This window comes from Entelurus aequoreus, linkage group LG16, assembly GCF_033978785.1.
Source record: "Entelurus aequoreus isolate RoL-2023_Sb linkage group LG16, RoL_Eaeq_v1.1, whole genome shotgun sequence".
Taxonomy (NCBI): Eukaryota; Metazoa; Chordata; class Actinopteri; order Syngnathiformes; family Syngnathidae; genus Entelurus; species Entelurus aequoreus.
Window position 1 is genome coordinate 29,290,862 of NC_084746.1, and position 23,673 is coordinate 29,314,534.

At 41.2% G+C, this 23,673-nt stretch overlaps 1 protein-coding gene across 1 annotated transcript in view; it reads right to left on the reverse strand.

The window, feature by feature from the left end:
* Positions 1 to 23,673, reverse strand: part of tnr (tenascin R (restrictin, janusin)) — a 435,043-nt gene that overhangs the window by 79,337 nt on the left and 332,033 nt on the right. Inside the window, exons 21-25 of the mRNA XM_062022570.1 lie at positions 15,879 to 16,012; positions 15,661 to 15,790; positions 10,481 to 10,747; positions 3,062 to 3,181; positions 2,786 to 2,929 (exon numbers count right to left, since the gene is read on the reverse strand). Coding sequence (XP_061878554.1) covers positions 2,786 to 2,929; positions 3,062 to 3,181; positions 10,481 to 10,747; positions 15,661 to 15,790; positions 15,879 to 16,012 — 795 coding nt within the window. The remainder of the gene's footprint in view (positions 1 to 2,785; positions 2,930 to 3,061; positions 3,182 to 10,480; positions 10,748 to 15,660; positions 15,791 to 15,878; positions 16,013 to 23,673) is intronic.

The window sequence follows — 23,673 nt, forward strand, 5'->3', positions numbered from 1 at the left end:
CGTCTACTTATAAGATGTCTATGGTTATAACGTCATTGCAAACACGGCAATATGTTGCGTCCACTGCAGTTCGCTACCTTATTCATACTTTTTGTCAAGTGATTTTTTTTAAGCAGGGTTGCATGAGGTACCTACACTTAACGTTACGTTAGTCCATGTATCACACACAGTAACGTAACGTTAGACGGCGATCAGCAGCACCGCATATTTTAGCCACCTACAAAAACACAAACATAGTCAAATAAAGGTCAGTTAAAATGTATACTATATTAAGAATATGTGAACATATTGCATAGGGCCCTGACATCTAAAAAGTATAACTCTGTTCATTGTTTTGTTCATGTTTTTGTTATGTTTTTCATATGTACGCACACATCAACACACATACAGTATGAGATGAGATCAATGAGATAAGGTAAGAACAGGATAGAAACTGCTGTGGAACTACCGGTAGTTACAATGCAATGTGCCAAGGAAATACAATGTTAACACTTTTGTGCAAATAAGTACAGTTGCACTTGTTTTTTCAAATGTGTTTATTCTGTAAAGGAATGAGTTAAATGTTTAAAATGACTGGATAATAGTGCTATTATGAAGTGCAATGTCAGCACTATTTTTTTTCCTGCAATTTCAAATGCATTTGTTTTAATAAATAAATACAGCGTTTTAAAAGCATACACAATCTGTGTAAATATATTAGTCTGTGGTTAAAAGGACTTGAAAGGACTCGAAATTCAAAATGCAGGACTTGGGACTTGACTTGAGACTTTCCAGTCTTGACTTTGGACTTGACTCGGGACTTGCCTGTCTTGACTCGGGACTTGACTCGAGACTTGAGGGCAAAGACTTGAGACTTACTTGTGACTTGCAAAGCAATGACTTGGTCCCACCTCTGCTGTGTATATATATATATATATATATATATATATATATATATATATATATATATACACTACCGTTCAAAAGTAGTGTATATAGAAACGTATATATATATATATATATATATATATATATATATATATATATATATATATATATATATATATATATATATATATATATATATATATATATATATATATATATATATATATATACTACCGTTCAAAAGTTTGGGGTCACCCAAACAATTTTGTGGAATAGCCTTCATTTCGAAGAACAAGAATAGACTGTCGAGTTTCAGATGAAAGTTCTCTTTTTCTGGCCATTTTGAGCGTTTAATTGACCCCACAAATGTGATGCTCCAGAAACTCAATCTGCTCAAAGGAAGGTCAGTTTTGTAGCTTCTGTAACGAGCTAAACTGTTTTCAGATGTGTGAACATGATTGCACAAGGGTTTTCTAATCATCAATTAGCCTTCTGAGCCAATGAGCAAACACATTGTACCATTAGAACACTGGAGTGATTGTTGCTGGAAATGGGCCTCTATACACCTATGTAGATATTGCACCAAAAACCAGACATTTGCAGCTAGAATATTCATTTACCACATTAGCAATGTATAGAGTGTATTTCTTTAAAGTTAAGACTCGTTTAAAGTTATCTTCATTGAAAAGTACAGTGCTTTTCCTTCAAAAATAAGGACATTTCAATGTGACCCCAAACTTTTGAACGGTAGTGTATATATATATATATATATATATATATATATGTGTGTGTGTGTATATATATATATATGTGTATATATATATATATATATATATATATATATATATATATATATATATATATATATATATATATATATATATATATATATATATATATATATATATATATATATATATATATATATATATATCGTCTGTTATTTGATCGCTAACTTTTTCAGTGTTCCCAAGTAATGTAAACAATAGCTAAAAGCACAATACCACGTCCAAAACACAGTTTGTAACAGCAGCGAGCCCTATTTTTTGTTAGGTATTATGTGCAATAATGTCCTAAAGGCCTGTGTGTGTCTGTAAGAGTGTTTTGTGTTGAGCTTTTTAAAAACATTTTTAATAAACCAACATTTGCAAAAAGCAAACCGGTTTCCGGTCACATGTTGATGGTAATAAAAACTTGAAAATGATCTGTATTAGGTACACTATTAAAGATACAAAAAATTATATCTGTCGGTTATTTACGAGTTAGCTACAGGCAAAATGCAATAAACGCAATTAAATATTTTAACTGTTTGACAGCCTTAAAAAAACATATTCATGCTGCTAACACAGCATAAGAGGTATCCAGGCTGGTCCACCAATAAAATCCTTTTGAGAGTGAGTTTTTTTCCTGAAATTTGTAACTATAGGAAAACACCAAAAACAAACGTCTACTACACATGACGCTAATTCTCAGGAGGATATAGACCACTAAAGCATGTGATTTGAGGTTGCATTGCAGTATGATTTTTTTAATTCTCATGGAGTATATTATCACATGTCTTAATTTCTTTACCAGTAAGCAAACTCTTCTAATTCCCCCAAAACATGCACCCTTACTGTGTTGCTGATGTTTTTAATGTTCCGACAAATACTTTGCATGATGGCGCTTTTATTGATGAGTTTGACCCTCATAAGTCGGACTGACTTCACACACAGCTCAATGCGCTTTGCAAAAAAAATCCACTGTAATTTTATGGTGTTAAGTCGAATTTGGCGGAAACATTGTTTTGGAATTACAAGCACTTGTGTTAGAAATCTGAGCATGATAGATTTAAAAAGATGGTCGCCATCAAGCAAAACGTCTTTTCAGAAGCTTATCCGTCTCGTTTGTGTTGAGTCTATAGAACTGTTGTCCCTACCTGTGAAGACTGAGGCGGTGACCATTTTGCTTTCTTGGCTCCCCCTGACAGCATTCAGACTGATCTCATATTCAGTAGCGGGGAACAGACTAGACAAAGTGTAGTTGGTCACGTCGCTGTCAATCACCACGCTGTCCACTCGACCTGCATCAAACACAGACACAACACAGGCTTTGTCGCCACTTACAACCTCAAACACATCAAAACATAATGATGCATTTGGGCAAATACAGTGATCTCATGGAAATATGCAAACATCTAAGTCGTGTACACTACCTCTGGCTGACTGATAGGACAGCTTGTAGTACTCAAATGGAGCCAGCGGTTTGATCCATGAAACGGTCACTGTGTCCTCGGCCACGGCGGACACCGTCATCTGTTTGGGTGGGTCCATACCTGTAAAGTACACTCTGGTCAGGCACGCAATTGACCATGCACTAACCTGTGCAATTATTGAGTAAAACGATGATTTCATGGGTCACATCTGAGACTCACTGAGCTCTAAGTGCACATTATGAATTTCAAACACAGCAATTCGCAAACACTTTTGGAGAACAAGCACCATTCAAAGTACATTTTGCAGCACATTTGCATAGACAAAACTGTCATTAGGCCAGGGGGGAAAGAAGAACATACACACTATTGCCAAAAGTATTTGGCCACCTGCCTTGACTCACATATGAACTTGAAGTGCCATCCCATTCCTAACTCATAGGGTTCAATATGATGTCGGTCCACCTTTTGCAGCTATTACAGCTTCAACTTTTCTGGGAAGGCTGTCCACAAGGTTGCGGAGTGTGTTTATTGGTTAGGTCACACACTGATGTTGGTCGAGAAGGCCTGGCTCGCAGTCTCCATTCTAATTCATCCCAAAAGTTCGGGTTCAGGTCAGGACTCTGTGCAGGCCAGTCAAGTTCATCCACACCAGACTCTGTCATCCATGTCTTTATGGACCTTTCTTTGTGCACTGGTGCACAGTCATGTTGGAAGAGGAAGGGGCCCGCTCCAAACTGTTCCCACAAGGTTGGGAGCATGGAATTGTCCGAAAATGTTTTGGTATCCTGGAGCATTCAAAGTTCCTTTCACTGGAACTATGGGGCCAAGCCCAACTCATAAAAAACAACCCCACACTATAATTCCTCCTCCACCAAATTTCACACTCGGCACAATGCAGTCCGGAATGTACCGTTCTCCTGGCAACCTCCAAACCCAGACTCTTCCATCAGATTTCCAGATGGAAAAGTGTGATTCATCACTCCAGAGAACACGTCTCCACTGCTCTAAAGTCCAGTGGCGACGAGTTTACACCACTGCATCTGACGCTTTGCATTGGACTTGGTGATGTATGGCTTAGATACAGCTGCTCGGCCATGGAAACCCAATCCATGAAGCTCTCTGCGTACTGTACGTGGGCTAATTGGAAGTTCACATGAAGTTTGGAGCTCTGTAGCAACTGACTGTGCAGAAAGTTGGCGACCTCTTTGCACTTTGCGCTTTAGCATGCGCTGACCCCTCTCTGTCAGTTTACGTGGCCTACCACTTTGTGGCTGAGTTGCTGTTGTTCACAAAATGACAATTTTTAAGTTGAAATGTGTCCCCTGAGACTATTGGGAAAGGTTACAGCGAAGAAAATGTGAGCAAACAATTGAACTGACGGCAGGTACTGAGCTATGCGACACATAAAGTTGTCAAAGACAGAAAACGGTGTACAAAAGAAAGTAGGAGAGGTGGATAATGAGGAGATTAAAGCACTCTCCCCGATGAGAAACATTTCAAATCAAAAGAATAATGACTATTATTCATGAGCAGAGGGAGGTAATTTATAATTCCTGGCTTTGAAATTCGTGAGTTTCCACTTGGATGAAAAAAAACCACAGCTTTTATACAAAAATAAGTTGTGCCCATTCAGGCATGGTTATCTTACTAAATATGTTTGCTCTGGTAAAGGTGAAACTTGCATGATGGCTTATCTTGTTTATTATTTAATGAAGATTGCACAGGAGGAGTCAGGGAACACAAAATGATAACACAGCAGCTGCTATGTAGTGGTATTTTTAAAAGTTAAAGCTAAAGTCCCAATGATTGTCACACACACACTGGGTGTGGGGAAATTATCCTCTGCACTTGACCCATCCCCATGTTCACCCCCTGGGAGGTGAGGGGAGCAGTGAGCAGCAGCGGGGGCCGTGGTCGGGAATCATTTGGTGATTTAACACCCAATTCCAACCTTTGATGCTGAGTGCCAAGCAGGGAGGTAATGGGTCCCAGTTTTTGTAGTCTTTGTTATGAACTCACAACCTCCTAGTCTCCGGGCGGACACTCTAACAATAAAAGTCTTACTAAAAATTGGTAGGAATCATCAGCACACACTTAAGAAGAAATTACCACAAAACAATCACATACAAACCCTGTTTCCATATGAGTTGGGAAATTGTGTTAGATTTAAATATAAACGGAATACAATGATTTGCAAATCCTTTTCAACCCATATTCAATTGAATGCACTACAAAGACAAGATATTTGATGTTCAAACTCATAAACTTTATTTATTTTTTTGCAAATAATAATTAATTTAGAATTTCATGACTGCAACACGTGCCAAAGTAGTTGGGAAAGGGCATGTTCACCACTGTGTTACATGGCCTTTCCTTTTAACAACACTCAGTAAACGTTTGGGAACTGAGGAGACACATTTTTTAAGCTTCTCAGGTGGAATTCTTTCCCATTCTTGCTTGATGTACAGCTTAAGTTGTTCAACAGTCCGGGGGTCTCCATTGTGGTATTTTAGGCTTCATAATGCGCCACACATTTTCAACTTTATCAGTATTTATTGCCACCTTTCCCAACTTTTTTGTCACATGTTGCTGGCATCAAATTCTAAAGTTAATGATTATTTGCAAAAAAAATAAAGTTTATCAGTTTGAACATCAAATATGTTGTCTTTGTAGTGCATTCAATTGAATATGGGTTGAAAATGATTTGCAAATCATTGTATTCCGTTTATATTTACATCTAACACAATTTCCCAACTCATATGGAAACGGGGTTTGTAATTGTCTTGCCTTTTTCAATGCAAGCAGCTACGTGTGTGCTGGGGGAAACTCTTGAATCAAGACATTGTTGATCAAAATATGATCCAAAGAGAACTCAGCTTAGCCATATATCATAAGAGTTTTAATTTAAGAAGCAGATATACTATAACTTTGCTTAAACAATACATTTTACAAACAGTATGAATAGAAAAATAATGTGTGACGACTGGGAAATTGGTATAGAGCCTTTAATTCAGGGGTCGGCAACCCAAAACGTTGGACCAAAAATAAAAATAAAAATTCTGTCTGGAGCCGCAAAAAATTAAAAGCCTTATATAAGAGTTATAATGAAGGCAACACATGATGTAAGTGTCTATATTAACTATATTAGCCTACTATCAAAGGCTGACGCAAATCTTCGTTGACAGAAATGTTGTATTTAAATTTTTATTCCACACATTTTTGCAACATTGGAAATCATTAGTAAAATGGAGGCTTCTCACAGTATGAGATAACTTCTGGAAATTACTGGCTCAGAATGGCCAAAGGAATAGATGTGTGTGTCCAAGTTAAAGGTAACGCCATGCTGTCTTCTAATGGATTTATTACAATCTTTGAGCGAGCTGGGTAACGTTTGCTGTGGTCTGGAACAACATGGCACACAAACAACACAGAAATGCAAATATAAATTAAATACACAGAGGACATTAGTAAAGAAAATTAAATGAGCTCAAATATACCGACAAATTATGCATAATTAGGCAATATGTACATACAGCTAGCCTATTTAGCATGTTAGCACCAATTAGCTTGCTGTCATGCATTGACCACATATGCCTGATTAACAGTCCAACAAGTCAATAACATCAACAAAGCTCACCTTTGTGCATTCACGCACAGCATAAAATGTTTGGTGGACAAAATGAGACAAAGAAGAAGTGGCATAAAACATGTGTTTCTGTGGCAGCATCGGAGAAAGTAGTACATGTAAACAAACTACGGTGAGTTCAAGGATCACTGAAATTAGTAGGACAAAACGGCACTCGTCAAATACTCTCATCAGTGAAGTATGTTTAATATAAACAGTGGGATTTCTAACAATTAAGGTTTGTGTCATGTTTGTTCTCCTGCAGAAACTATAGTAAAACGAAAAATATAAAACATTTTCATCTTTTTCCATTTTCACACATTTTTGAAAAAGCTCCAGGGAGCCACTAGGGCGGTGCTAAAGAGCTGCATGCAGCTCATGAGCCGCGGGTTGCTGACCCCGGCTTTATTTCGATACAGCTGCTTATTATTGCAATCCAAATATGAACACATATATGGTGTTCCCTCGCTACTTTACAGTTCACTTAGTACGATCTTAGTGCACCGTGGATTTTTAGAAACATGTATTATAAGATATATTTGATATTACCAGTCATCTATTCAGTTGTGAAACTGATTTGCCTAAGTAAAATCCTACATAGGACACTATTGACTGATGACAGACCAATCACAGAGCACTATGTTCTTCCTCCTGACAGCTGACTGGCTCAGCCTACTCAAGTCTTATGTTTGCTACAATCGACCTCCATGTTGGCTCTGTTTCTGTTTTATAGACAACATTTGCATTTATTTTAATCCCGACGATGTGGTCCAAATGATCTGCGCCTTCCAAAGCTTCTGGCACAGAATTTTAGCCCAGGAGGAAGCTGCATACGGTCGGAGAAAAGGTCAACCTCCTCATTTCTCTGCTAAAAGAAAGTAGCTTAGCTACGTTATACCTTACTAGCTGCTATTACAAAATATTTCATAAAAAAGGTAAAACAAGTCAATTATGTTTGGGTGTGTGACCCACCATAACTTTATTCTTCACTTCCATGCTACCACCGTAACAGCTTCATCTGATTCAACATCATCAGTCGCGTATTCTTTAGCAGTGTTGGGTTAGTTACTGAAAACCAGTAATGAGTTATAGTTACCAGTTACTTCATTTCAAAAGTAACTCAGTTACTAACTCAGTTACTTACACCAAAAAGTAATGCGTTACTTTGAAAAGTAACTATTTAGTTACTTATTTTTTTCTTTTCTTTTTTAAAAGCTCCCATTAATGCCCTTTAGCCTTCATTTCAGTACTGTTATTGCACTGGAGAATAATACAATGTGTTCATCAACTTGACATGCATTTGCATCACTGAACTCTGCTAAGCAATGTGCTCTACATACAACACACTAAGACAAAGATATGTTTCAAAGGCCAATTTGTTTCTAGCCAGAACAAATTGACAAAACTATTTTAAATAGCTGCAACATAATGGCACTTTAACTTGAACTTGAAGTAGATAGGATCTTTGATCCAAGACACAACTTACATTTAACTAAAATGTTATTTTCTTTGTGTGTGTGTGTGTGGCCCTTTAAGATATGACAGCATGTGGGTGAGGGACGTCAGTGAGTGAGTGGGCGAGAGAAGTGAGGGACCGGCAACAGTGAGTGCTTGCAGGTGCTCTCTCTAGCTTGCTGGATGGCTGCGTCCAATAAAGTCACAAAGTTGCAACAAACCGCCGGCCTCGTCATTCACCCTCAGCTGTAAAGACCACTTCCGGGTAAAGTGAAGGTTGTTAGCCCCGAAGGAACGTCTCCCCTGCGCTCCTCAACTACGGTATGGGAGTCCCCCCCGCCCCCACCCACACAAAGCACGTACGCCTCTTATTTTCCACCGCAGCGCTGCCACAAAACACACTCAGATCTTCAGTTTCTAGCCGATACTACATAAAAAAATAACGTAAAATAACGCAGTAACGCATCATGTAGTAACGGTAACTGAGTTACTGAATATAAAAAATAACGCGTTAGATTACTAGTTACCGCCGAAACTAACGGCGTTACAGTAACGCGTTACTTTGTAACACGTTAGTCCCAACACTGTTCTTTAGTGTACCAATATTTTATATGTTACAATTACATAACAGTGTAGAAAGTGTTAAGGGACGTGTGTTTATGAATAGCATCCCTACTTTGCGGAAATTCACCCACCACTGCGGTGTCTGGAACGCATACTTGCCAACCCTCCCGTTTTTAGCGGGAGAATCCCGGTATTCAGCGCCTCTCCCGACAACCTCCCGGCAGAGATTTTCTCCCGACAAACTCCCGGTATTCAGCCGGAGCTGGAGGCCACGCCCCCTCCAGCTCAATGCGGACCTGAGACTGAGTGGGGACAGCCTGTTCTCACGTCCGCTTTCCCACAATATAAACAGCTTGCCTGCCCAATGAACGGAGAAGTTAAACAGGACAATACTGCCATCTAATGGATAGCCACCGGAACACTGAAATTCAAGTATTTTTTTTTTTCTATGTAAATAAAATAAATATATATATATATATATATATATATATATATATGAAATATATATGAAATACTCGAGTTGGTGAATTCTAGCTGTAAATAACCACGCCCCCAACCCCCCCACCCCCCACACCTTCCGATATTGGAGGTCTCAAGGTTGGCAAGTATGCTGGAACGTAACTTTGCGATAATCAAAGGAACACAGTGGCCTTGTGGTTAGAGTGTCCGCCCTGAGATCGGTAGGTCGTGAGTTCTAAACCCCGGCCGAGTCATACCAAAGACTACAAAAAATGGGACCCATTACCTCCCTGCTTGGCACTCAGCATCAAGGGTTGGAATTGGGAGTTAAATCACCAAATGATTCCAGAGCGTGGCGCACGCTGCTGCTCACTGCTCACCTCCCAGGGGGTGAACATGGGGATGGGTCAAATGCAGAGGACAAATTTCACCACACCCAGTGTGTGTGAGACAATCGTTTCTTTCTTTGGGAATAAGATTATCACACTTATAACTTAAAGCACTTACTATTCTCAAACAGGAATAATATTCTGTGAGAAAAATGTTGTATAATTTTGTGCAAGCACCCAAACAATTTTGTGGAATAGCCTTCATTTCTAAGAACAAGAATAGACTGTCGAGTTTCAGATGAAAGTTCTCTTTTTCTGGAAGGTCAGTTTTGTAGCTTCTGTAACAAACTAAACTGTTTTCAGATGTTTGAACATGATTGCACAAGGGTTTTCTAATCATCAATTAGCCTTCTGAGCCAATGAGCAAACACATTGTACCATTAGAACACTGGAGTGATAGTTGCTGGAAATGGGCCTCTATACACCTACGTAGATATTGCACCAAAAACCAGACATTTGCAGCTAGAATAGTCATTTACCACATTAGCAATGTATAGAGTGTATTTCTTTAAAGTTAAGACTAGTTTAAAGTTATCTTCATTGAAAATAAGGACATTTCAATGTGACCCCAAACTTTTGAACGGTAGTGTATATACATACAGTACAGGCCAAAAGTTTGGACACACCTTTTAATTCAATGCGTTTTCTTTTAATTTTCATGACTATTTACATTGTCACAGAAGGCATCAAAACTATGAATGAACACATGTGGAGTTATGGACTTAACAAAAAAGGTGAAATAACTGAAAACATGTTTTGTATTCTAGTTTCTTCAAAATAGCCACCCTTTGCTCTGATTACGGCTTTGCACACTCTTGGCATTCTCTCGATGAGCTTCAAGAGTAATGGTTTTCACTTCACAGGTGTGCTTGAAGCTCATAGGCATACCCTCAGCCTGATACTTATCCATCAAACGAGTTTGCTCACCTGTCATAAGTGATGCGGTAACTGGCTCAGAGGTAACGTCTCCCTGTATTGTAATCAGGCTGACGTCGTACTGAGTGGAGGGCAGAAGCCCCTGCACCATCGACCTGGTCTTGGAGCCGTCCAGGGTCACCTTAGAGGTGTCGGTTCCATCGGCGGAGCTGTAACTGAGGATGAAAACGTCGGCGGGCGGCGCCGGGGAGCTCCACGCCACCAGCACTGAGTCGGAGGTCACCTCAGATAAATATAGATGAGAGACGGGCCTGATCCCTAAAAGTCAAAAGTCAGGATGGGAAACAGTCCAAGACGGTCAGGAGCACGAAAAGTGAAGAAATGGCTTTGATCGATGGAAGAATCCATTATTCAGCTGGTGATGATAAGATGAAGTCATGATGGGAAATGGAATATGTTGATGATAGAGATGTTCTGTCAGAACTTATGACAAGGAGAGCAGATGATGTAATGAAGGTAAAGAACATGAAGCAGGAAGCACCTTTCTATATACTTTACAGTCAAAGTAAAGGTTATACATCTAACTACTATTTACTTCTTATTTAAAATTCAAACTGCTGAAGATCAAAATCTGATGTTTTTCTTCAACACGAGTTCTCTCAGGCGCAGAAAATGAAATGCAAGTCGTGAAAGTCGATGAGAAGATGACACGTAATTAACTTTTTCCGCTCCTGATCCTGCTGTCATCTCTCCCCTCATGCCCGATAATTTGAGGGGTTGTTAGTAGTGGCTCTGCAGATTGCACAGAATGATGAAGTTCATGATGATGAAGAGGTTGATGACAGGGGCGCTGGCCATGATGGCGATGAGAAGAAGATTGACAAAACCATCATTTTGATGCCCAAAAGAGTCATGAAGAGGATTTTAAGAGCAGCAAAGAAGCAGAATCCACCAGAATGCAAGATTAGAATGTGACTGAAATGACCATGAATTATGTGACTCAGTCTGAAGAAATCCAAACATTCATACATTAACATGAAAATAAAGTATGTGAGTCAAGATCATTAGTAGGCTCCAAAAACTGAGATCTACTAATTGGTTCTGTAAGCTGTCTGAAGGTCTTGCATTTATTTTTAAGTATGACTCGCCCTACCAACACACTACTCAAAATATTATCTATATCTAGATATTTTTTTTAGGTTCCCACTTGACATATCAGCTGCGTTTGCTGTGCCGGTAGAGTTATTTTGGTCAGGTGTGAACTCGGGTTACACAATATAGACAATATGTGATATAATTGATATACATTTGGCTGACGATGCATGTTTATGACTGTGTCCTGCAAATTCTTGAGTGACAAGCAAACAAACGCGGTCTTAATGCAATCTAACATTCTAGCTAAAGAGCTCGTGGCTAATGTACCTCCACAGAGAAAAGCCGCTCCGGGTTGTACAGTGTGATAAATTTACTCGCAAATGCGCCTAAATATAGACCATGCGACTTGTGTGAAAAGGGATTTTAACCCTTTCATCGCATTTTGCTCCTAAAATAAATCCATACAAATTTCATAAAACTACAGTCAAATCTTCGCCCATCTGTATAGCATGTTTGAAATAAATTTAAACTCTAACCATAACCAAATGGTCAAGTGATTGATCACTCGCGCTGAGAGCTGTGTGTCTATTATGCACAACCTACTTTTCTTACTTGTTGGTACCTGTTTTTGTGTCAGTCCAGAACATTTAAAAACAAGGCTTGGTGTAGATATTTAGTTACGTCAAGGAATAATTCCATTTATGGGTTAGTTTTTGGGCCAAAATATATCGGGATAAGAGTTTTGATCCATATCACCCAGCCCTACACTCGTGTTAGCAACAGTGCTAGTACATTTAAGGGATGTTCTCTGTGTTTAATTGAGCATGGCCATACGATGGCATTGTGTCTCTATGTATGAGGGCACATGTGTACCTTTTTTGAGTGTTAATAATTAAGACATTTCATATTGCTACAACATTTTTTCTGTACTACAAAAAACATCTGGTGAAAAAGCTAAACGTACAGCACTGAGTCAGTAATCCTTGTCTCCATGCCGGCAAATAAGCTATGTTTCTTACAAGTATCATCCCTGGAGGACAATAAATAGCTAAACATGCTACAGTACACACTGTAGGAGGATATGGTAACCGTTAACGGCTAAGCTATAGCTCTTGAAAGGTGTGCAGATCGACACAAATATCGCCAATAACGATACCAGTGTAGTACAGTACAGTATAGTGTCAGTATAAGGTGGATTGATATTTTTTATTACCAATATTTTTTGTCGTTTTTGGTATTGTTTACAAACTCAGGAAAAAGGGTCTCTGGATATGGGAGGACTTTATGGGCAAAAACCCCCCCCAAAGATTTAAACCAGAGCCAATAGTAGGAAGTCATTTAAAGAAGTCATATTCCGATTTTTTATTTTCAAATTTCAAATACTTCCTTATGATTTACATCAGGGGTGTCCAAAGTGCGGCCCGGGGGCCATTTGCGGCCCGCAGCTTATGGTTTACCGGCCCGCCACACATTCTGCAAAAATTGCAAAATTGACTATATTGCAAACATTTTAAAAAACATTTAAAAAAAAGTGGAATGAAGTGAAATCTAACAAGAAAAATTTGCAATGTTGACACAAAGCTGCCATGCAGGCTGTTTTTTTTCTTTTGTCTTTGTTTATTTTTCTTTTTTTTTGCCACTGCTAAAAAAAAAAAAAAGACTACAAATCTGTGTTATAATGAATTATTACTTAAAAAATATAACTTTAAAATGTTTTATGTGGAAAAAATATTGCATATATTGTGTGGTTGCCATATAAAAACATCAAAGTTTTATTTGACAAAAGAGCATAAAACAAACAAAATAATAGTTCAAACGTAAAATCGACAGATATATCTGAAGTTGATCTCGTAATTTAAGTGTTAAAAGTAAAAAAAAAACTAATAAAAATGTATCACTTTATGAGTGGGGGACCTTTTGGATCCCAAATATATTTAGTAGGATTTTATTTAACTTTTCACTGTGATTACTCAAAAATATTAAAGACTTAAAATCAATGGTGTCCTGCATTATTGATCTTTTAAGGCTCTAATTACTAAATACTGCATATTTCAGTTTTACTATAAAAAACAAAGTTGTCTTTGACCGAAAACCTTTTTTTTTTTTTTTACTTTATATCAACCTCAAGTTGATATAGAGATTTACTGTAAGCGTTAAATAAAAAAAATAAAAAAATAATAATTTGACTTATTTTTAACAGTTTAATGACTGAGACCCTTTAGAGTCCCCGGGAGCCCTAAAGGTTAAAAAAAACAAAAACATATTTTGTTAAGGTTTGAAAATGAAAAGTATCAAAATGGCCCCCGTATGCTTAAATTTTTCCGTGTACGGCCCTCAGTGGAAAAAGTTTGAACACCCCTGATCTACATAATATGTAATTGTGTTTGTTTTGTCAAAATGTGGCATGGATTATGTTTTACAGCTCATCTTCAAGCTGCTTTCTGACCATCTCTTCAGGATGCAACGTTTTGTGAGCGTCGTATTTATGTGGCTCCACTTCAACTGCGTCTTCTCTCTGTCAGCCACGTTGTAGTTTTTATCGCTCCATATGGACTCTACTAACAGATATAAGTTCGAACTGTACGCTAATTTGTATTAGAAATGGCAACAGCATAAAATGCATGTGCATGTACGAGCCAGTCTGCCCCACAACAAGAGCATATATTGGGAAACATTTCACAAATTGGGAAAAATGTCACAAATTGGGAAAATTCCATATGGCTCGTTTGAAGGAAAGCAAGATTGTTTTATAAATACCGTATCCCCACAATGCCTCCGTGGTTTAATTTGAAATTTTCAGGACTTATTCCGATCCTAAATACACAAAAACAGCAACCAATAGGTTGGAAAAGTTGGTTTTGCCCTTTAAGTATTTAATTAATATTGTTACTATCTTGTGTTTTAGTATATTTATAATTGGGATCAAAAATTCAATCAGTCAATGATCTTGAACATTTTAAGAATATGTATCAATATTAGTATGAGCAATACTGCCCCTTAAAATGACCAAAACACTTACATATTACCTGTTATTATGAATGTGCTTGTTACTACATTACATATATTCTTAGAGTGTGTATATAATGGTAAATGGTAAATGGGTTATACTTGTATAGCACTTTTCTACCTTCAAGGTACTCAAAGCGCTTTGACACTATTTCCAAATTCACACACTGATGGCGGGAGCTGCCATGCAAGGCCCTAATTATGCCCCATCAGGAGCAAGGGTGAAGTGTCTTGCTCAAGGACACAACGGACGTGACGAGGTTGGTAGACGGTGGGGATCGAACCAGGAACCCTCTGGTTGCTGGCACGGCCACTCTCCCAACAGCGCCACGCCGTCTAACGTTAATGGATATTTTTGGGAGAGCATTATAAACAGAATACAACGATTCCTATTATCTCCATAGTTAGCTGGCTTTTGCTATAGCATTTATGAGTTTGAATGCATATAAAAGGAAAACATATGTGTGCTTGTCTCAAATAAAGATTGTGAATGATAGGTACAAAAAAGTTCAGTTACCCTTAAAGATACTAAGAAATACAATTTGTTTTACGTAATAGAGGTCATTATTATAATTTCAGGGGAGAGGCCCCACACTGTGTATGGAGACACATTTAGCTGCTAGCCGCTTGTCAGCCAGGGAGGATCGATGTTTGTGATCGGCATTAATAGACATTAATCAGCAATGATCAATCACATACTTTTTCATAAAGATGGTCCGATACCGATCGGCCACTAAAAGTATATATATATGTATATATATGTAGTCGAGATTTCTGTGGTTTATCCGTTATACAGTGCTCAATACCGGGGTAGAGCGGAATATACGTTAGGTCAGGAAAAAACACAGAGGCTATTTAATTTTAAAATCCACTGAAGAGCAGGGAAACCTGCGAAACAGTCTTTTAAGGATGAAATAGCCTCTGTGTTTTTTTCCTGACATATAGATTTTTGGCCATATCGCCCATTCCTAGTTTGAATGTGATCATCCAAACCCTGTTGTGCACCAAACGATTGGACTAAGACTGCTACAGAGGTAGGTCTCGGTCCTTTTGCAAGTGAACTCTGGTGCCGTGTGGTTCACTTGAGCTTAAATGTGAACATTACACGGACCCTAAGTCACTGCTCTTACCTGTGAAGGCATCAATGGTTGCCACGTTGCTCTGTTGTCGTCCTCTCCTGGCTGCCACTGTGATGGTGTATTCCGTCCCGGGCTCCAGGTCCGTCAGAGTGGTGGTGATTTCATTTTTAGGCACGGTCAGCTGGATCAGAAAGTAAATGACAATAACACGTGTATTTGAAGGTACATGTCTAGTTATATGGAAAGTGTTCATCAGTCTTGTTCATTACCTCGGTAGACACGCCCGAGGAGGATGTGAAGGTGACTTTGTAGAAGTCAATGGGACCCTGTACCATGCCCCACACAAGGGTGATGGTGTTGTCTGTAGATGCTGTTACAGTTAGATCCATGGGAACATCCAGACCTGACAGAATAAAGCAGAGGTAGAAGACCCACATGTTAAAACTACACTGTGTTCCAAAATATTATGCAAAGTACATTTTACGCAAATGTTCATCGTCAGTATAATTTTCAAGTCATCAGCCGTTAGAGTTTAATTCAAATTTCATTGAACAAATCTCGAAATGATAACAGTATTTTTACGATAAATAAATACAATAAATAACTCAAAGTTCACTGTTCCAAATTATTAAGCACAACAGCATTTCAAGACATTTTATAGGCTGTAAAGAACTCAAAATGGTCACATGTTGAATTTGTAGCATTATGAGGCCGTATAAAATAAAATATTTTTGATTGAAATAACTTTTGGTCAAACAGGCTGAGTTACATGTTAATATGGGACCCCTTGCTGGATATCACCCTTGCATCCATTGAATTTGTGAGTTGGACAGTTTCAGCTTTAATTTCTTTGCAGGATGTTAGAATAGTGTCCCAGAGCTGCTGCTTGGATATGAACTGTCTCCCAACCTCATAGATCTTTTGCTTGATGATGCTCCAGAGGTTCTCAATAGGGTTGAGGTCAGGAGAGGATGTGGCCACACCATCAGTTTCTCTCCTCGTATGCCAATAGCAGCCAGGGACTCAGTGGTGTTCTTTGCAGAATGAGATGGGGCATTGTCATGCATGAAGATGATTTTTGTCGGGAGGTACGGTTCTTCTTTTTGTACCATGGAAGAAAGTGGCGAGTCAGAAACTCTACATACTTTGCAGAGGTCATTTTCACACCCTCAGGGACCCTAAAGGGACCTACCAGCTCTCTCCCCATGATTCCAGCCCAAAACATGACACCCACACCCCCTTGCTGCCGTCTCAGCCTTGTTGGGACATTGTGGCCATTCACCAACCATCCGCTGCTCCAGCCATCTGGGCCATCTAGGGTTGCAAGGCACTCATTGGTAAACAAAACTGTTTGAAAATTAGTCTTCATGTATTCCTGAGCCCACTCCAACCATTTTTGCTTGTGAGCGTTGTTTAGGGGTGACCGAATATTAGCTTTAAGCACACTTGCAAACTTCTTGAAGATCCTACACCTTGAGGTTCATGGGACTCCAGAGGCACCAGCGACTTCAAATACCTCTTTGCTGCTTTGGAATGGCCTTTTAGCAGCTTCTTTCTTAATCCGATCAAGTTGTCTGGCAGAGACTTTATAAATGTTGCCTTTATCTGCACAAACTCTGAATTAGCAACACATTTATTTACAGCTCAATTATCAGGCATACATTTTTTGGAAGTATCCAATGTTTTCATACCCTGAGCAAGGTAGTGTACTATCTTACGCTTTTCAGCAGCAGAGAGATCGTTTGTCTTCTCCATATCGCTTGAAACCTGAAACCTGCTTAATAATGTGGAACATCACTTTCAAGCAGATTTCCTTTTGATTGGGCTCACCTGGGAGACTATTTATCACAGGTGTCTGAGATTGATGTCAATGATCTACAGAGCCTTGAGTCATAATTCCATCCATTCATTTAATGGAAAAACAAAAAAAATTATGTTTTTGACTCTCAAATTCCATCCATCCATCCATTTTCTACCGCTTATTCCCTTCGGGGTCGCGGGGGGCGCTGGAGCCTATCTCAGCTACATTCGGGCGGAAGGCGGTGTACACCCTGGACAAGTCGCCACCTCATCGCAGGGCCAACACAGATAGACAGACAACATTCACACTCACATTCACACACTAGGGCCAATTTAGTGTTGCAAAACAACCTATCCCCAGGTGCATGTCTTTGGAGGTGGGAGGAAGCCGGAGTACCCGGAGGGAACCCACACAGTCACGGGGAGAACACGCAAACTCCACACAGAAAGATCCCGAGGCCGGGATTGAACTCACGACTACTCAGGACCTTCGTATTGTGAGGCAGACGCACTAACCCCTCTTCCACCGTGCTGCCACTCTCAAATTCAATTTGCATAATAATTTGGAACACACTGTAAAGGAAAAGTGATTTTCTGCAGAGGAAAAGTGTCAATGAAGACTGATGGAAGGGTGGATGCAAACAGATTTAAGAGGGGTCACATTCAAGATGTATGTTGTGGCTAAGTTGCAAAGAACCCTACGCCTACCCAAAGGCACACAAACTATTAATATGCAATATTATACATCTGTAACGATGTGACTTCTGATTAAAATAATCCATTCATCCATCTTCTTCCGCTTATCCAAGGTCGGGTTGTGGGGGCAGCAGCCACAAAGAAACTCAGACTTCCCTCTCCCAAGCCCCTTTGCTAAGCTCCTCACAGGGGATCCTAAGGCGTTGATCTACAAACCCTGTTTCCATATGAGTTGGGAAATTGTGTTAGATGTAAATATAAACGTAATACAATGATTTGCAAATCATTGTATTACGTTTATATTTACATCTAAAATATATGTAAATATAAACGTAATACAATGATTTGCAAATCATTGTATTCTGTTTATATTTACATTTAACACAATTTCCCAACTCATATGGAAACGGGGTTTGTAGACAGCCGCTGCTGCAGTTCGCTCCGTCTTTGTCTTTTGTCTTTGTTCGCTTTGTACTTTTTTATACTTTTACATTTACTCGACATTTACTTTTTATCAAGTCGTGCCCTTCTAAACATGCAGTTTAGAAGTGTTTTGTTCGTCCTACTGACGGTGGGGACAATACTGAGGAGCTCAGACGGACAACAACAGGTGAGAGGCTCTTTTATCTACACCAGGGAACAGTTGTTAGCGATACCAGTTGTTAGCATCCAGCCAGCGGACCCGGCGCTAACTAACCAGATCCCGGAGGAGCTAAAAATGACTTATGGAGGTCCTCGTGGCTGTCGAGGGAAAGGGAGACGTTCGAGACAGAAGAGAGCTGAAGCGAGGAGGGAGAGAAGGAGATATAAACCATATCTTCCTTCCGTCGTCATGGGTAACGTGCGGTCTCTGGCAAATAAAATGGATGAGTTGTCGGTGCTTGCCGGTAGTCAGAAAGAATATCGTGAGTGTAGCCTGATGTGTTTTACTGAGACGTGGCTGCACGACAATGTTCCGGATAGTAACGTCTCTCTAAACGGGTTTTAAAAGGTGCGCGCTTACCGGAACTGAACCAACGGCAAGCAGAAATGAGGGGGGCTTTCTTTGTTTATTAATAAGAAATATTGTCATCCCGGTCATATCACAATAAAAGAGCGCCACTGTGACCCGAATATAGCGATGTTAACTGTAGGACTCAGACCATATTATTTGCCCAGGGAGATTCCGCATGTTATCATAATGGCAGTATACATCCCCCCCTCTGCTAACGCCGCAGCTGCGAGTGACGTCATCCACAGCTCGATAGTCAGACTCCAAACCAAGCACCCGGAAGCTCTCATCCTCATCTCGGGGGATTTTAACCATGTTACTATGGACAAATCACTACCCAACTTCACTCAGTATGTCAGCTGCCACACCAGAGGAAATAAGATCCTGGACCTGCTGTATGCGGACATCAAGGATGCGTATAGCCCCATACCACTACCAGAGCTGGGCCGGTCAGACCACAACCTTGATTACCTCAACCCCTGTTACGTGCCTCGGGTCAAAAGACGACAGCCTGTGACCAAAAAAACAGTGAGAAGGTGGTCAGACGGGGTCCAAAAGTCACTACAGGGCTGTTTTGAGGTAACTGACTGGCAGGTGCTCATGGAGCCTCATGGAGAGGACATTGACGGGCTCACAGAGTGCATCACAGACTATATCGACTTCTGTGTTGACTCAAATGACCCATCAAGGACGGTCACCTGCTACCCAAACAACAAGCCGTGGGTGACCAAGGACATCAAAGCCCTACTGAATGAGAAGAAGAGGGCATTCAGTGCTGGTAACAGGGAGAAGGTGAAAAGAGTTCTGGGGCTGCTGAAGACCAAACTCAGGGAGGCCAAGGAGAACTACAGGAGGAAGCTGGAAGGTAAGCTGAAAGACAACAACATGAAGGCAGTTTGGAGAGGTATGCAGACGATTACCGGCCTCAAACCGCCAGGGGGTAGGGGGTGGATAGGGGACAAAGAGAGGGCCAATGAGCTAAACCAGTTCTATAACAGGTTTGACACAGTGGCTCCGACAAGCTCCTGCCCCCTTCGAGACATGCCAGCCGGCCCCTTGACAACTTCAGCGAACCAATCTACCCTCCCCCCTCCTCACAGCACCCCAACTCCAATGACTACCTCCCCCCACTTAACACCTCACCTTCAGCTTGACGACCCCTCCCCTCCCCCAACCACCTGAGACCCCCCCAGTGTGTCTGTCTGCAGAACAGGTGAATGCACAGCTAAGTAAGTTACACACAGGCAAGGCCGCGGGTCCTGACGGTGTGAGCCCCAGGGTGCTCAAAGCCTGCGCCCCACAGCTGTGTGGTGTGCTTTAGCACATCTTCAACATGAGCCTCAGGGCTGCAGAAAGTCCCCACACCGTGGAAAACCTCATGTGTGGTCCCAATCCCCAAGTGCACGTGACCCAGCACGTCGAAGAACTACAGGCCGGTGGCTCTAACCTCCCATATCATGAAAACCATGGAGAGGTTGGTCCTGGAACAACTACGACCGACGATCAAGCCCCACCTGGACCCACTCCAGTTCGCCTACCAGCCCCGACTGGGAGTGGAGGACGCAGTCATCTACCTGCTGAACCGAGCCCACACCCACCTAGATAAGCCTGCGAGCAGTATGAGTGTCATGTTTTTTTGACTTCTCCAGTGCGTTCGATATCGATACGGCCTGGGCTACTGTGTGTGAAGTTAGAGACGATGCAGGTGGAGGCCCCCTTGGTGTCCTGGGTTGTTGATTACCTGACTGACAGACCACAGTACGTGCGCCTGCAGGACTGTGTGTCTGACAGACTGGTCAGCAACACCGGGGCCCCGCAGGGCACAGTCCTCTCCCCCTTCCTCTTCACCATCTACACCACCGATTTCCACTATCAGTCAGAGTCCTGCCACCTTCAGAAGTTTTCTGATAACTCTGCGATAGTGGGGTGTATTGAGGATGGTGATGATGAGGAATACAGGGCACTGGTGGAGGACTTTGTCACATGGTGTGGAAAGAACCACCTCCAGCTCAATGTGACGAAGACCAAGGAGCTGGTTGTGCACCTGGGAAGGAGGAGTACTCCGGCGACCCCTGTTTTCATCTGGGGGGTCGATGAGGACATGGTTGAGGATTATAAATACCTCGGAGTACACATCGACAACAAGCTGAATGGGTCAAAACACGCTGAGGCACTCTACAAGCCTCCTACTTCCTCAGGAGGCTATGATCCTTTAACGTCTGTACAAAGATGATGAAGATGTTCTACGAGTCGGTGGTGGCGGGCGCCTTCTTGTATGCCGCGGCCTGCTGGGGCAGCGGACTGAGAGCGAGGGACGCAAACAGGCTGGACAAGCTGGTAAAGAAGGCCAGTAACGTGGTGGGAGTGGAGCTAGACTCTTTGGCGGTGGTGTCAGAGAGGAGAAGTCTAGCAAAGCTCCTAGCCATTATGGACAACACCTCTCACTCACTACACTCGGACCTGGCAGAGAGAATGAGTACGTTCAGTGGAAGGCTCAGACTCGCAAAATGCAACTCGGAACGACACAGGAGTTCTTTCATACCGACAGCCATCAGACTGTATAATGCATATGTGCACATGTAAATAATTCTGTATAATATTTATTGTCTATTGTGAGCGAACTGTGGTGCTGAATTTCCCCCAGGGATCAATAAAGTACTTTCTGTTCTATTGTATTCTATTCCAGCTGGGAGACATAGACTCAATTCAAATTCTCTCTCCTCCCCCTCCCCTCTTCCACTTGTCCCTCCCCCTTGGCTCTGGCACTGACCTGCTCGAAATACGGCCCGCGGGCCACATGCGTCCTGTTATGATTTTCAATCCGGCCCGCCGGACGTTCTACATAATACATACATACATCGATTGAGTCTCGCTACGTCATCAACTCTCGCTGTTTGCCAGCAGATGTGACAAATGTTTGTTTACTTTCAAGATGCCGTCAAACACGATGCTCAGCTTTGCTTGTGCTTTTTTTTCTTTTTTTCCGCCTGACTTTATTAAGAAGAAGACCGTTTGGAAGACAAGGTTTTTGGCGAAATTAGCAAATCCTGGCGCTTAATCTAGCGGTATGTAAAATGTGTTTCATTGTGTATTTGTGTTGGAAGCCAACATTTAGGTGGAGGAGCGAAGGTCTGAAATCTGACAAAACCACCAGTTTCAATATTATTAAATCAATAATTGCGCTTCTTAGTTATATGTGTACGCTCCTCTGGGTTTCTGGTCTGCCATCTTTCTCTTCGCACTCAATAGTTTAGGGAGGTCTGCAAGGTCACTTCGCTTCAATGGAAGTAGTTTGCCCTTCCCTTACCTGGCTGATAATTCGAACGCCTCTTGATTGATGTGAACGCGCAAAACCAAAGAGGGAGAGCAAAAACAAAAGTGAAGGAGGGGTATTTGAATTGAGCGTCCTGGGTCTTTCCCATGCCCTCTTACCGGCCGGACGTGTTCTAAACACCTCCCCAGGGAGGCGCATGGGGGGCATCCTGACCAGATGCCCTAACCACCTCATCTGGCTCCTCTCAATGTGGAGGAGCAGCAACCTTACTCAGAGCTCCTCCCGAATGACATAGGTTCTCACCCTCTCTCTAAGGGAGAGCCCTGCCACTCTGCGTAGGAAACTCATTCCGGCCGCTTGTACCCGTGATCTTGTCTTTTCGGTCATAACCCAAAGCTCATGACCATAGGTGAGGATGGGAACGTAGATCGACTGGTAAATTGAGAGCTTTGACTTGCGGCTCAGCTCCTTCTTCACTAAGACAGATCGATACAGGGTCTGCAACACTGAAGATACTGCACTGATCCGCCTGTCGATCTCACGTTCCACTCTTCCCTCACTTGTGAGCAAGACCTCAAGATACTTGAACTCCTCCACTTGGAGCAAGATCTCTTCCCCAACCTGGAGATGGCAATCAACCCTCCAAGTCCTTGGACTCAGACTTGGAGGTGCTGGTTCTCATCCCAGTCGCTTCAGACTTGGCTGCGAACCGATCCCCCGAGAGCTGAAGATCCTGGCCAGATGAAGCCAGCAGGACCACATAATCTGCAAATAGCAGGAATCTGCTGTATTTCTGTTTGCATTAGTCCCTATTAGAAAATGGTGTTCGACCTGAGCATCTTTTAAATCAGTTAGACAAATGTTTTGTATAATATACTTCAAACTGCCCAAACAAATGTTTGAACTGAATTAGTGCGCTGTCTCTTTTTTAATTTTCCTTTTTGGGTTTGTTTTTAGAAAACACAAGGATGTGGGAAGCCAATTATATTTTTACTATTTTCAACTGAGCAAGATGTTTTGATTAGATGCGCCCACATTAGGATTGTTTGGCCTTTATCACAGGTGTTTTCTTCCTGTGATAGAAAACAAACCATAAAAAAGCCTCACATTTCGATTTTCCGAAAGGAAAAAAAAATGGACTGTTTATGCTTGGTTGGTATAAAGGCTGCTCTGAATAAAGTCTGCTGTGGCAGAAACCACAGCTACATCTTTGAATGCGCATAAAACATTCCCGGCATGACATCTTTCCAATCCACAAGAAGACAAATGTGATCACAGGGAGCTGCAGCTGCAGGTGTGTGTG